This window comes from Cnephaeus nilssonii (genome assembly GCF_951640355.1).
Source record: "Cnephaeus nilssonii genome assembly, chromosome: 20".
NCBI lineage: Eukaryota > Metazoa > Chordata > Mammalia > Chiroptera > Vespertilionidae > Cnephaeus > Cnephaeus nilssonii.
The window spans coordinates 20,729,583-20,744,965 of NC_137091.1; the positions used below are offsets into that span (position 1 = coordinate 20,729,583).

The 15,383-nt window shown below is 40.2% G+C and overlaps 1 protein-coding gene across 5 annotated transcripts in view; it reads right to left on the reverse strand.

The window, feature by feature from the left end:
- RFWD3 (ring finger and WD repeat domain 3) overlaps positions 1-15,383 on the reverse strand; it is a 41,235-nt gene that overhangs the window by 13,250 nt on the left and 12,602 nt on the right. For 3 of the 5 annotated variants that reach the window (XM_079799563.1, XM_079799565.1, XM_079799564.1), the window contains exons 4-8: positions 13,982-14,052; positions 12,106-12,300; positions 11,918-12,009; positions 4,281-4,395; positions 3,141-3,360 (exon numbers count right to left, since the gene is read on the reverse strand). In XM_079799563.1, coding sequence (XP_079655689.1) covers positions 3,141-3,360; positions 4,281-4,395; positions 11,918-12,009; positions 12,106-12,300; positions 13,982-14,052 — 693 coding nt within the window. Of the gene's footprint in view, positions 1-3,140; positions 3,361-4,280; positions 4,396-11,917; positions 12,010-12,105; positions 12,301-13,981; positions 14,080-15,383 lie in introns of all 5 variants that reach the window. The other 2 variants (XM_079799566.1, XM_079799567.1) reach the window with 2 other exon arrangements.

Consider the following 15,383-nt stretch of genomic DNA (forward strand, 5'->3'; position numbering starts at 1 on the left):
ATGGATAGAGAGTCAGCCTGCGGACTGAAGGGTCCCAGGTTCGATTCCGGCCAAAGGCACATGCCCGGGTTGTGGGCTCAATCCCCAATAGGGTGCGTGCAGGAGGCAGCCGATCAATGATTCTCTCTCATCATTGATGTTTCTATCTCCCTATCCTCCCCCTTCCTCTCTAAAACCAATAAAGAAATATATTTTTAAAAAAAGGAAGATGCAGGCATGTTCCCTCTATCTATTATTATTTTAATTATATATTACCCTCTCCCTTCCTCTCTGAAATCAATAAAGAAATATATTTAAAAAACAACAACACAGATGCAGGCGTGTTCCCTCTATCGATTATTATTTTAATTATACATTAACAGAATTTGTCAAAATACCCTTGAATCACACTTCAGCTTCTCTAGGGAACCAAATAGGAGAAATTTCATTGTTTTTTCCTGAAACAGAATTAGAAGAGCCAGTGAGACAAAGAGGGAAACTATGAGCTTTAAATCAACAAGGGAACATGAATACTTGCCTAGTTAATCAACAAGGGAAACAAAAAGTTAGAACCAGCAGGCTATCAAGAGCTAGCTATGCAGAGTGGAACAGATATGTAAAAAAAAAAGGGGGGGGGGGATTAATATTTTTCTAGCTTGTAGGTAAGATTTTAATTGATGATACACCTTTTTAATTAAAAACCTGGCCCTAGCTGGTTTTGTTCAGTGGACAGAGCTGGGACCTACAAACTGAAGGGTCCTGGGTTCAATTCGGGTCAAGGGCACATGCCTGGGTCGCAGGTTTGATCCCCACTAGGGAGTGTGCAGAAGGCAGCCGATCCATGATTCCCTCTCCCTTCCTCTCTGAAATCAATAAAAAAGATATTTAAAAAAATATATGTTAAAAATACATATATATATATATATATATATATATATATATATATATATATATATATATATATATATATAAATAAATAAAAATCTGGATAGAATATGGGAACACTATAAACAATCCTTTTACTTTTCCCTCAAAGTCTTCTAATAGCTTCTTAACTCACAGCTAATATCAGTGAATAGAAAAATATATGAAAATGTAGGAATTCCACTCCCTAACTTGTATATACCTAAGTTTAGGGATATAGTTTTGATACATTTGATGGAATTTGTAAGTGGGGTAACAGAAGATATCAGGCTGAAGCAAAGGGACCTGACAGTTGGCAGAAAGCATATGCTGAAGACAGTAGAAACATCTACAACATTTAGGAATGATTTAATTTGTCATGTAGAGAGATTTGGTTTTCAACATTAAGACAATGTAAAATTAAGCTTAAAAAGCACAAACGACCCAGCTGGCATGGCTCAATGGTTGAGCATAGACCTATGAATCAGGAGGTCATAGATCGATTCCCTGACCGGGAATATGCCCACGTTGTAGGCTCGATCCCGTGTGGGGCGTGCAAGAAGCAGCCAATCAACAATTCTCTCTCATCTCTGATGTTTCTCTCTCTCCTCCTCTCCCTTCCTCTCTGAAATCAATAAAAACGTATTTTTTTAAAAAGCACAAAATGTTAAAATTAGTATAGTATTTTTTAAAATATATATTTTATTGATTTTTTTTTACAGAGAGGAAGGGAGAGGGATAGAGAGTTTGAAACACCGATGAGAGAGAAACATAGATCAGCTGCCTCCTACACATTACTGCTGGGGATGTGCCCACAACCCAGGTACATGCCCTTAACCGGAATTGAACCTGGGACCCTTCAGTCCACAGGCCAATGCTCTATCCACTGATCCAAACCGGTTAGGGCAAAATTAGTATAGTAATAATAAAATAATAAATGTATTCCAAAATTCCTTTATTTGGAATTTGTAATTTCTCCGCCTAAAATAAACTCAGGTTAAGTTCAATGAGTTTTAAAAAAATACATTTTTTATTTGTTACAGAGAGGAAGGGAGAGAGATAGAAGTATCACTGATGAGAGAGAGAATCATTGTGCCCACAACCCGGGCATGTGGCCTGACTGGGAATCAAACCGTGACCTCCTAGTTCAGGCGTCCTCAAACTATGGCCCGCAGGCCACATGCGGGTGTTTTTGCCGTTTTGTTTTTTTACTTCAAAATAAGATATGTGCAGTGTGCATAGGAATTTGTTCATAGTTTTTTTTTTAACTACAGTCCGGCCCTCCAACGGTCTGAGGGACAGTGAACTGGCCCCCTGTTTAAAAAGTTTGAGTACCCCTGTCCTAGTTCATAGGTTGACTCTCATTTATTGAGCCACACCAGCCAGGCAGGAATCTGTCAATTTGAATAATTCTAAAAATAAGTATTAAATCTTATTTTAATTTTAATTAGTCCTCAGAATAGTGGTGTTGTTTTTTTCAAATATTTCCAATCTAAAATGCACCTATAACTCCAGTGGGACATATAGTCCTTCTTGGACTGTACCAGTAATGAACATTTCCAAGTACCTCATCTTCTCTTACTTTATCATGGATTTTCAGTATTTCTGCTCTCTTGGTTAATTAATTTACAGAAGGAAGTCAACAGACAGTAAAGACATTTTGCAGCACCCTGAAGTATCTGCATGAGCAGGAAACTAAGAAAAGCTTATTTGGTGGGCTATGGACAGTGTTCTGGATACAGGAACACTAAATACTCCAAAAAGAGAGAAGAGAAATAGAGTTCAATAATGTACACGAAAACCGAGGTTTTAGACCAAGCATGTCAAACTCAAAGGCTAACACGGCTAAATAAACAAGGTTTAAGTTTATGTGGCTGTAAAAAAATAAAAGTTTCGCCGAAACCGGTTTGGCTCAGTGGATAGAGCGTCAGCCTGCGGACTGAAAGGTCCCAGGTTCGATTCCGGTCAAGGGCATGTACCTTGGTTGCAGGCACATCCCCAGTAGAGGGTGTGCAAGAGGCAGCTGATTGATGTTTCTCTCTCATTGATGTTTCTAACTCTCTATCTCTCTCCCTTCCTCTCTGTAAAAAATCAATAAAATATATATTTTTTAAAAAATGAAAGTTTCAATTTTCATAGAAACATAGGTTTATTTCAATAGAGACATGCTGAATACAAAGGGCTGAAATAAATGAGTAATTGTTAATGAGTATTTGTTATGGGCCTCAAGTTTGACATGCTTGTTCTAGACTGTTCACCTGGAACAAAGGTAGCCTGAGGAGAAGGTTGTGACACCACCAGACAGTTCAGAGCATCACAGTAGGTCATAATTCGGCAGTTTCCACTCTGAGACACTGTGAAGGTCTTCTGGAAAAAGTACTTGTGCTGGGGCTGTTTGCAGGGCGAGCCGCTTAGCCAAGGTCCTTGGGAGCTCAGTAAGAGCTGATCCCGATGTTGCAGAATAAGTTTTTGCAAGTCCTAAAATGAAAAAGATTTTATAAATGTGAAGCTTTTTTGTTTCGTCTTGTTTTATTAAAATTTTTTAAAGTTATTTTTATTGATGAGAGAGAGACATCAATTTGTTGTTCCACTTCTTATTCACACACTCATTTGTTGATTCTTGTATGTGCCCTGACAAGGGATCAAACCCACAATCTTGGTATGTTGGGATGATGTTCAAAAAACTGAGCTAACCGGCCAGGGCCATGTGTAGCTTTTTTGATTATTATTCCCCTCATGCAAAATTCCTTGATCTAATACAAGGAGGGTTGTTTTTTTTAAAAATATTTTTATTGATTTTTAGAGAGAGAGGAAGAGGGATAGAGATAGAAACATTGATGAGAAACATTATCAATCAGCTGCCTCCTGCACACTCCCCACCAGGAATTGAGCCCACCACCTGGGCATGTGCCCTAACCAGGAATGGAACCGATGACTCTTAATTCCTGGGTCTACACTCAATCACTGAGCCACACCAGCCCAGCACAAGGAGGTTTCTTATCCATTATGTGAAAATGTTAACATAAATCCTAGAGAATTGCTGTAGTTCTGGCAGTATTACAACAAGCAAATGAAAAAAAAGAGCATAGAATCATAAATAATAGGGTTGAAAATTGTTTTTGTTTAAAACATCATTTTATTGGTAGATGCAGGAAGATGAAAGGACTTACGTTTTGAGTTATCCAGTTTAATCTTTTTAAAAATTCAGATTGCAATAGAATTAATCATAAAACATGGAAGCTTTGGACAAATGCTCTAAACAGAAATAAAGTTGGTCATGTTTACTTGCTGACAATTTTGATAAATCCTATTTGTATCTGAGATGAACCTTAGTAATATTTAGATTCTTTTTCAATTCCTATACAGAAAGTCATTTGGATTAGAAAGGGCAAACTTACCTGGACACGATTATGAAGCTTAGTGCATTCCTCAGTGAGGACTTGAAGTCGGAGCCGGCACTGTGCTGCTTCTAACTCTGCCTGCTTCCTTAGCATCTGCTCCTGTAATAAGGTACTAGAGGGGGAAAGCCAGCAAGAGGTAGAAATTAGGAAGACTACTGAAAACTTCCCATCAAGGTAGCATAGTAAGTTCATGCTATGATACAAGCACTTTTCAGTAAATATGTCATGACTGAATAAAATATAACGAGAAAAATCTCAACTCCAGAAACAATACAGAAATGTAGCACGCACGGCTAAACTCACGAGCCTACTAGGTTTGGTGTTAAAGTAGGCAGTGATGACCAGGAGTTTTGGCTCCTTAAGCAATGAGGACTAAAAATGCAAAATGAGGGATCAGAACTAAGCTCTATTTGAGTAGAGCCAATTATGAAAGCGTAAAATGACATGTTAAAAGACTAAGGTTATCTGCTGGAGTAAAAGAAAAAACAAGCTATAAGATTAGATACTCAAATAACACTACAAAAAAGAGGCTGAAGTGAAAAACATAGGATGCATGTAACAGGAAAATGATAACAAAAGACCAATTAGAATTAAAAAGAATGAATACGCATAAAGATAAACAATGCATAATGAAAGGCACATTCACCAAAAATAAAAATCATAAATTTGCATGTACCTGAAGACAATTTGAAAATATGAAATACAAAAAAGGGAGAGATTTCCACTTCAATGACACAGGATAGAAAAAAAGATGAAAACTGGAAAGAAAGGAATAAAGCTGCTCTATTTATTTCATGTAAAATTCAGGAGAACCTACAAACTATTAAGAGTCCAGTAAGGTGATAGAATAAAGATCAAGAAAAGGGATTAATCACATTCCCCATATTCCATATAACTGATTGGTAAATTAATAACAATAAAAAAATTCATTCACAACAGCAATTCTAACAATAGCAACCTAGGAATAAAGTTAAAGGGTATGTAAAAATTTTATGAAGCAAAGTACACTTGTAAAAGACACAATAAAACAGTGAATAATTGGAAGGATATTATATATTGTTCATGGCTGAAAAGACTCAAAATCATGAAGATGGCATTTCTCTAAAAATTTAATGCAACTTTAATCAAGATATCAAAGGGCTTTTCCTGGAACTTAGCAAACTAATTTTAAAATTAATATGGACGAGCAAAACGCCAAGAATAGCAAAAACAAATTAAAAAAACAACAACATGTTTTTATTGACTTCAGAGAGAGGAAGGGAGAGGGAGAAAGAGATAGAAACATCAATGATGAGATAGAATCATTGCTCTGCTGCCTCCTAACATGCCCTCTACTGAGGATTGAGCCCAGAACCCCAGCATGTGTCCTGACCAGGAATCGAACCATGGCCTCCTGGTTCATGGGTCAATGCTCAACCACTGAGACATACCAGTGAGTCAGCAAAGTCACTTTTAAGGAACAAAGTAGGAGGACATATTTAAGCTACAATAAGTTATATATTGGAGAACTGGAGAAATTAACAACCAGCCCTAGCTAGTTTGGCTCAGTGGAAAGAGCGTCAGCCTGCAGACTGTAGGGTCCCAGGTTCGATTCTGGTCAGGGGCATGTACCTTGGTTTCAGGCACATCCCCAGTAGGGGGTGTGCGGGAGGCAGCTGATTAATGTTTCTCTCTATCCCTCTCCCTTGCTCTCTATAAAAAATCAATAAAATATATTTTAAAAAAAGAAAGAACCACCAGATCACAGAACAAAAAGTAGTCCATTCATACACAGACACTTAATTTAAGATAGAGTTGATAGGAAAAAACCTATTATTTAATAACTAGAGGCCCAATGCATGAAATTAGTGCAAGAGTAGGCCTTCCTTCCCCCGGCTGCCAGCACCAGCTTCCCTCTGGCACCTGGGATCTGGGCTTCCCTCTGGCTGCCAGCAGGCACCCAGGACCCAATCTTCCCTCTCAGTTCCCGCTTTGTCGGGAAGGTCGTCCAGTCTAATTAGCATATTATACTTTTATTATTATAGATTATGCTGTCACAGTGGTTATCCAAATACTAGATTTTAGATAGATTAAAAGCCTGTATAAAATGTTAAGACTTTAAAGACCTTTAGAAGAAGATATTCTATCCTTATGACCTTGAAGCAGTGAAGACTTTAAAAAAAGCACAAGAGACTAAAAATCGCATTAAAATTAAAAGCTCATGTTCAAGAAAAGATTCCATAAACAAGTTAGAGACAAGCCACACATTGGAGAATTATTTGCAATGTATACAAATAAAAAAAAATTAGTATAGCCCAACTGGTGTGGCTCAGTGGTTGAGTGTTGACATATGAAACAGGATGTCACTGTTTGATTCCTGGTCAGGGTGCATGCCTGGGTTTTGGACTCAATCCTCAGTAGGGTGCATATAGAAGGCAGCCAATTAATGATTCTCTCTCATCATTGATGTTTCTCTCTCTCCCTCTCCCTTCCTCTCTCAAATCAATCAAAAAATATATTTAAAAAATGAGTATAAGGAATACATTAAAAACTATCTACACCAGTGATGGGCAACCTTTTGAGCTTGGTGTGTCAAACTTCGCCAAAAAAACTGAGCATAACTCGGGTAGTGTGTCACTTTGAGGAAAAAACATTATTTCGCAAATGTTTCATCCTCAGCATGCGGCCACGTGTCATCAGAAATGGCTACGCGTGTCAATGCTGACACGTGTGTCATAGGTTTGCCATCACTGATCTACACTAATAAAAAAGATGCAAACTGACCACCCACTAGCCAATCAGGAGTGAGTATGCAAATTAACCCAACAAAGATGGCAGGTTATTTTGCATACACAGGCACCTAGCGGCCAGGGGCAGGATGCTTGCATCGTTGCCATAGTGACAACGCAGGCGTTCCACACTGCCCCAGACTCTCTGGGCCTCTGGGCAGCGTGGGAAGGCGGAAAGGTGGCTCCCGGCTGGAGCAAAGGTGGAAAGGCGGTTCCAGCCTGAGCGAAGGCGGTGCCAGCAGCCAGAGGAAGGAAGGCCCATTCTTGTACAAATTTTTGTGCATCGGGCCTCTAGTAAATCAATAAGAAACAATGTTTTGCGCGAAATGAGCAAAAGATGTGAACACAATTTATAAAGAGTATGTTCATTAGTTACTGAGGAAATGCAACTTAAGTAAAATACTACCTCACCCCATGAGTCTGGCAAAATTAAGCCTGGCCCTAGCTGGTTTGGCTCAGAGGCTAGAGCACTGGATTGCAGACTGGAAGGTCCCGGGTTCGGTTCTGGTCAAGGGCACATGCTTGGGTTGTGGGCTCTACTCTCTCATCATTGATGTTTTTATCTTTCCCTCTCCCTTCCTTTCTGAAATCAATAAAAATATATTTTTAAAAATTAAGTCTGATAATATAAAGTAGGCGAGGGCATTAAAAAAATGAAAACTATCTTATATTGTTGCTGATGGAAGTATAGACTGGTAACAGCTTCTTAGAAGAGCAATTTGACAATATCTAGTAAAGTTGATATTTTACATGTGACCTACTCAATTCCATTTCTAGACTGAAAGAAACTCTTGCCCATCTCTCTATAGCATGGCTTTTATTAACAAAAACTAGAAACCATCTTAACTGTCCACCAGCACAAAAGACACATAAGTAAATTCTAACTAGAGAACTAAATATTATAAAGAAACTGAAATGAATAAACTAGAGTTACACGTATCAAACATAACATTAAGGGGAAAAAAAGCTACAGATAGAAAATTATAACCCAGTAGCATTTGCCTAAAGTGTAAAAACATCCTAAATCATATATATATATATATATAGATAGATAGATCCTCTGGGTAAAAATATGGAATTAAGGAGAACGTAATTCACAAGTAAGCTTTTATTGTATCTATAATACAATTGCCATCTTAAAATGCTGCAAATAAGTTTTGGTTGGAGTGAATGAGAAAAAAAACACACAAAGAAAATTAAAATCGTCCGTAATCCCACTCCTCAAATGACTATCTGTAGTATTTTCTTCTTCTAGCTCAAAAAAAAAAAAAAAATCACACTAATATACTTTCACATGACAACATATTATATGCACTTCAATAGCAGTTTTAGTGTAGCATTCCATCACATAGATATGCCAGAGTTTACTCAACTCATTAATTCTCTTGGCTTGGATTATTAACAATGCTAAATGAAAAAACTCATTAAGTAAAATTTTCCACACATCCTTAATTGTTTAGAATAAATGCCTGAAGTAGAATTACTTTTAAAGCATATTGTTGAAGCACACTGGCAAGGGCTTCTCTAAATGATTGTGCCTGTGTACTTTCTTACTGGTAGTGTGTCTGAGAACCCATGTCACTGAACTCTCACAGTGGTGAGTATAAAAATTCTTTAATATTCTTAAAGCATATTTTAAATAGTGTTATTAGTGATTGTTCTTGAGCTTCCAAGAACAATTTCTTTCATTACACTACAGTGCAAAGCTTCATTTTTGAGTCTTCTGTATAGGGTGCTGCTGTAGGAGTTTTTAGGAACACCATAAGCAAAAAATGGCAACAGAGACGGGCATTAAATGTAATCCCTAGGTTAGAATCTGGGCAGGCTACAAAAAACCCCAGAATATCTTTCTACTTGGATCTGCTGCCCTAGCCAGGTATAAGGTATTATAGAATTGTAGGTTTCTCTCTGGCTTTTCATTTCAAGGGGGCTTAAGACACCATGGTCTTGATCTCCACAGGTCATATTTACCAAAGGCTTAAGTCTTAGAGCTGATTCCAATTTCATGGGAATGCCTAAGTGCTCCTGCAGAAGGAACAGCTACTCCATTCCTTCTGAACCTACCTATTCCAATTAACACACAACACTCAGGCTCTGAAAGCAGAGGCTTACAGGTGGTGCCAAGCACATAGAAGGAGTAAGTGGCAGTCTTCTCCCTGCTGCCCTTTCATGTCTCTCTGCAACACTGGTTAGTACTCCGTATATTACAATGGAAGCTTTTTTAAATTGGCAAACTAAAATTGAAAACCAATGTATTGACTTGTGTAACTGAGAAATTCATTGGAGTTTAACTTCAGGTATAGCTGAAACCACATTTGTCATCTTGATCCTCATTTTTAATGCTGTATGGAAAGCAAACAATGCAGACCTCTTTGAGAAGATGATCAGATATCTAAGCCTATCTAATAATAGACAAATATGCAAATTGACCATACCTCTGACACACCCACAAGCCACACCCACCATCCAATCAGAGTGAGTATGCAAATTAACCCAAACCAAGATGGCTACAGCTACAGAGAGCAAGGTTTCCCAGGTAACAGAGGAAGCCAAGCTTTCTGCCAGCCGTTGCAGGCCTAAGCCTCCACTCAAGCTACAAAGTTTCAATTATAGAAGGTAAACAAATTCAAACAAATGGCGGCAGAATGGAGCTTGAGAGAGCAGGTCAGGGTTGCCGCCGGCAACAGGGGAAGCAAAGCTTTCTGCACACCCTGGCTGGGCCCACCCGCTTAAGGCAACAAAGTTTCAATTATAACCCCAACACAAATGGCTGCGGGCCTCGGAGGGAGCCCCAGGCTTGGCTCTGCTCCAGGCTACAAAGTTTCAATTGTAGAAGGAAAATAAATTCCAGATACCAGGGCCTCCGCTTGCATTGGCAGGGGGCATGGCCGGCCTGCAAACCACCACAGGCCCCTCGCTCAGGCCGCCCCATGCCCCAAGGGAACCCCACCCTGATCAGGGACACCCTTCAGGGCAAACCAGCTGGCCCCCACCCCTGTACCAGGCCTCTATCCTATCTAATAAAAGAGTACTATGCAGATTGATCATCACTGCAACACACAATATAGCTGCCCCCATGTGGTCAAAGATCCTGCCCCCATGTGGACACAAGATGGCCAGCAGGAGAGGGCAGTTGGGAGGCACCCGGCCTGCAAGGGAGGGCAGTTGAGAGGGATCAAGCCTGCAAGGGAGGGCAGTTGGAGGTGATCAACCCTGCAGGAGAGGGCAGTTAGGGGTGACCAGGCCGGCAGAGGAGGGAAGTTGGGGGAAAACAGGCTGGCAGCAGAGTGGTTAGGGGGTGATCAGGCTGGCAGGCAGAAGCGGTTAGGGGCAATCAGGAAGGCAGGCAGGCAAGCAATTGGGAGCCAGCAGTCCTGGATTGTGAGAGGAATGTCCGACTGCCCGTTTAGGCCCGATCCCAGGGATCGGGCCTAAACGGGCAGTCAGTCGGACATCCCTTGAGGGGTCCCAGATTGGAGAGGGTACAGGCTGGGCTGAGGGACAACCCCCCTTGGTGCATGAATTTCATGCACCGGGCCTCTAGTATCCTATCTAATAATAGACAAATATGCAAATTGACCATACCTCTGACACGCCCACAAGCCACGCCCACCATCCAATCAGAGCGAGTATGCAAATTAACCCAAACCAAGATGGCTACAGCTACAGAGAGCAAGGTTTCCTAGGTAACAGAGGAAGCCAAGCTTTCTGCCAGCCGTTGCAGGTCTAAGCCTCCACTCAAGCTACAAAGTTTCAATTATAGAAGGTAAACAAATTCAAACAAATGGCGGCAGAATGGAGCTTGAGAGAGCAGGTCAGGGTTGCCGCCGGCAACAGGGGAAGCAAAGCTTTCCACACACCCTGGCCGGGCCCACCCGCTTAAGGCAATAAAGTTTCAATTATAACCCCAACACAAATGGCTGCGGGGCCTCAGAGGGAGCCCCAGGCTTGGCTCCGCTCCAGGCTACAAAGTTTCAATTGTAGAAGGAAAATAAGATACCAGGGCCTCCGCTTGCATTGCCAGGGGGCGTGGCCCGCCTGCAAACCACCACAGGCCCCTCGCTCAGGCCGCCCCATGCCCCAAGGGAACCCCACCCTGATCAGGGACACCCTTCAGGGCAAACCAGCTGGCCCCCACCCCTGTACCAGGCCTCTATCCTATCTAATAAAAGAGTACTATGCAGATTGATCATCACTGCAACACACAATATAGCTGCCCCCATGTGGTCAAAGATCCTGCCCCCATGTGGACACAGGATGGCCACCACAAGATGGCCAGCAGGAGAGGGCAGTTGGGAGGCACCTGGCCTGCAAGGGAGGGCAGTTGAGAGGGACCAAGCCTGCAAGGGAGGGCAGTTGGAGGTGATCAACCCTGCAGGAGAGGGCAGTTAGGGGTGACCAGGCCGGCAGAGGAGGGAAGTTGGGGGAAAACAGGCTGGCAGCAGAGTGGTTAGGGGGTGATCAGGCTGGCAGGCAGAAGCGGTTAGGGGCAATCAGGAAGGCAGGCAGGCAAGCAGTTGGGAGCCAGCAGTCCTGGATTGTGAGAGGGATGTCCGACTGCCCATTTAGGCCCGATCCCAGGGATCGGGCCTAAACGGGCAGTCAGTCGGACATCCCTTGAGGGGTCCCAGATTGGAGAGGGTACAGGCTGGGCTGAGGGACAACTCCCCTCCGTGCACGAATTTCGTGCACCGGGCCTCTAGTATATTATAAATCACAATAAGAGGCAGATTGCTAACAATCCCTAGAGATCCCCAGTCATAGCCCAAGTAAAGCATCAGAACCACACTAAAAGTGACTCATACAACCTATTTCTACAAGGAACCAAAAGGGAACATTCCAGCGAGGCAGGTTCTTTTTACCTACCTTTTCATGCGCTCATGTTCAGTAGTGTCCAAAGCTCTCAGGGTTCGGGCATAAAGGACAACAATGTCACTGTGCTTGGCTTTCTTGTTGCACTAAAGAGCCCAATAAGACACAATTAGTCAAGTTCCAGGAATCCTCCTGACTTAAAATGACTGTGCACATGCACAGTCCCTATCTACAATCCTTACCTGGGGACATTTTCGTGCCGGTCCTTTGAGCCACTTAGAAATGCACCTAAACCCAAAGAGGTGCCCACAGCGTAAAGCAGAAAGCCGGTGATCCCCAGCATTAGTCCACTGTTCTAAACATATTGTGCAAGTGTCCCCTTCTTCCTCATCTGTAGAAACTGAAGGCAGGAGAAAACTGGACTTCTGGGGCGACTGCTGGATGTAAACCAGAACACATTCATATGAAAGAAAATGCAAAAATCAATCTTGAAGAGGATGCACAACCATCAAATTAACAAAACCACACAAAAATTATACAAACCCAATTGAAAACACTGCAGAAAAACTACAACACCTATGAATCACTTGTCATTCTTTCTAGAATGCAATCTAGTCAAATCTAACATAAGGCACAAAAATATTAGTACCCTTTGACCTTGAAACTTGGATTTTTTTCCATTCAAATGAAGAAAAAGGGCTATCTTTACAAAGATAAACGCGCGCGCGCGCACGTGCGCGCGCGCGCGCACACACACACACACACACACACACACAAATTAGCAGTTACTCAGATAATGAACAGGAAACAGTTAAGTTTGTTCTTTTTCCAAAATAAGGTTTCATAATCAACTTAAGTGGTTATAAAGTACTTGGTTCATGTGAATCAAAGAAAAATACCACAAAAACAAAATATAAACAGCTTACAAAAAATTACAAATGGTCAATAATCGTTCGCTTATAATAAAAAAAAAAAGCAGTAAATTTAAAAAAATGCAAAATTTTCCATCTATTAGATGGTATAAATTAATATCTGATGACACCAAGCACTGTTGAGAGTGAGGGAGAAATGGGCATGCTTACATATTGTTGCTGCAAGTAGAAACTGGTACAAATTTCCCAGAGGGCAATTTGGCATTATCTATTAAAACTAAAATACATATCTTTCCTTTGACATAACAATCTCTCTGCTAGGAATATAAGTCACGAATACAGACACAAAATTTGCTAACACATTTCTACAAGGATGTTCAGTGCAGCCCTTGGCCAGTGTGGCTAGGTTGGTTGGGGTGCCATCCTGTATTCTGAAATGTTTTGGGTTCCATTCATGGTCAGGGCACCTACATCAAAGTCACCCCTCAACTCACACCGCCCTCCCACCCCCGCTTGCCCTCTCTTTAAAATCAATACATATATGCTTGGGTGAGGATTTAAATAAGTAAACAAAAAAAGAAAGAAAAGGGAATGACCATAGTACACATAAGGGAAAATTAACGAAAAGTTAATTATATGATGGAACACTATTATTTAGTTATTAATAAAAACAAGGTTCAACTTTATGTGCTGATAATAGAAAGCTCTCCAAAATGTAGTCGGTGGGAAAAGGAATAAAAACAAGATATAATATAATGCCACTTGTGTAAATTTAAAACATTTTTACATATAAATTCACATGTACATAAAATTTTTTTCTAGAGGGAAGAAATAAAAACAGAGACCATACACAAACATGCAAAAAGTAGATCAATGATGTTTTGGGATTGGCTAAGTCCACAACTAATGTAAATAACTTATATTAAGAACAATAATTTGTTATTTTTTAAATTAAAAATTGCTTATCACATAGCTATCACCTTCTGCCAGACAGTTCATAAACTATATATTATTTTAATTGATACTTAACCTTGTTAGTTAGACAGGACAAGTTACCCTCACATCTTCACCCCCCACCCGCCAACCCTTTTTAAAACTAAGAGAAAGAAGTCAAACAAATGACTAACTTAGATTAAGATCTACTCCTAGACCTGCTTATAAAGCCTGCAAGTTTTTCATTTTAGCCTGCAGTCTCCTTTCTAAATGAAAAATCCAACCTTTTCATTTAAAAAAATGTTCATATTACCTGCTTGGGGAGTGTCTCTCTTCCACCACTACATGTAATATCTTGCTCTGCTGAAACACCTCCTGGTTGTTCTGCCAAGTTGTTTCCAGAAATAACAGAATAGGTAATAACAAAAGAAGACATATGTCATAAGGTATCAGAGGCTAGGAGAGCCTGAACTCACCACTTCTAATTGGTAGCGTTACTGTAAAAGGCAGGCGTCCTCAAACTACGGCCCGCGGGCCACATGCGGGTGTTTTTGCCGTTTTGTTTTTTTACTTCAAAATAAGATATGTGCAGTGTGCATAGGAATTTGTTCATAGTTTTTTTTAAATTATAGTCCGGCCCTCCAATGGTCTGAGGGACAGTGAACTGGCCCCCTGTTTAAAAAGTTTGAGGACCCCTGGTAAAAGGGATGACAATGTTCCCAAGTAGCATTAATGAATTTCCCCCACTTATTTTACATATTTTCTAATATATATAAAAAGTAGACAGAACAGCTTAACTACCCATAGGTACCCATCATCCCATTTCAAAATAATCAATTCTTTTTATAATCTTGTTCCAGCTTAGCCCAATTCCCATTATTTTCTTTTGGAATACTTAATAACAAACTCTTAAATATCATTTCACTTGTAAAAACTTTTGTAACACTAACTGATAAGGATTTACTTTTACATAACATTATTATACCTCATAAAATTAACACTAATCCCTTAATACCTTTTAATACCCAGGCACCCGGTTCATATTTGAAATTTCCCAACTGTATTTACTACATTAAATTTATTCCAACCAGGATCTAATAAACAAGGTTTCCAAAATGAGCGTGATTGTTATGTCTCTTAAGTCTTTGTTTTTCCTTCATAACAATTTTCCTTTACTAATTTTTATCCCCTCCTTGTCACTGATATGTTGGGGGGAGTTTGGTCATTGGTCTTATAAAAAGTGCTACATCCTGGATTTGGCGGTTTTCTTGTGGCACTGCTCACATTTCCTATGAACTGACAAATCCAGAGGCTTCAATAGATTCAATTCTGGTTTTGGGGGAAGAGGAGGGGCAGCAAGGTACTTCTTAGGTTGTGCATCTCTGATTATAGCACATCAGGAGGCTCATATTGGGTTCCGGTGTTGTCAGTCTGACCCCTAAACTATCAGGGTTTTCATCAATGTTTCACACACACATTAATGGTCAAGGAGGTGATTTTTAATTTTTAGTCATTTTTCTTGGATTGCTTCTAGATTTTGAAGTACTCCTTATTTCTGGATTTTATCACTCATATACTCTTCTAATACCAAAATGGTTTCATTTTTTATCCTAGATCTCCAATCCACTTACTATATCCTGTTTTATAGTATTAGGAATGAATCCACTTTTATTGTTTTTCAGTTAGATATCCAGTTTTAACAAGAATTTAAGTCT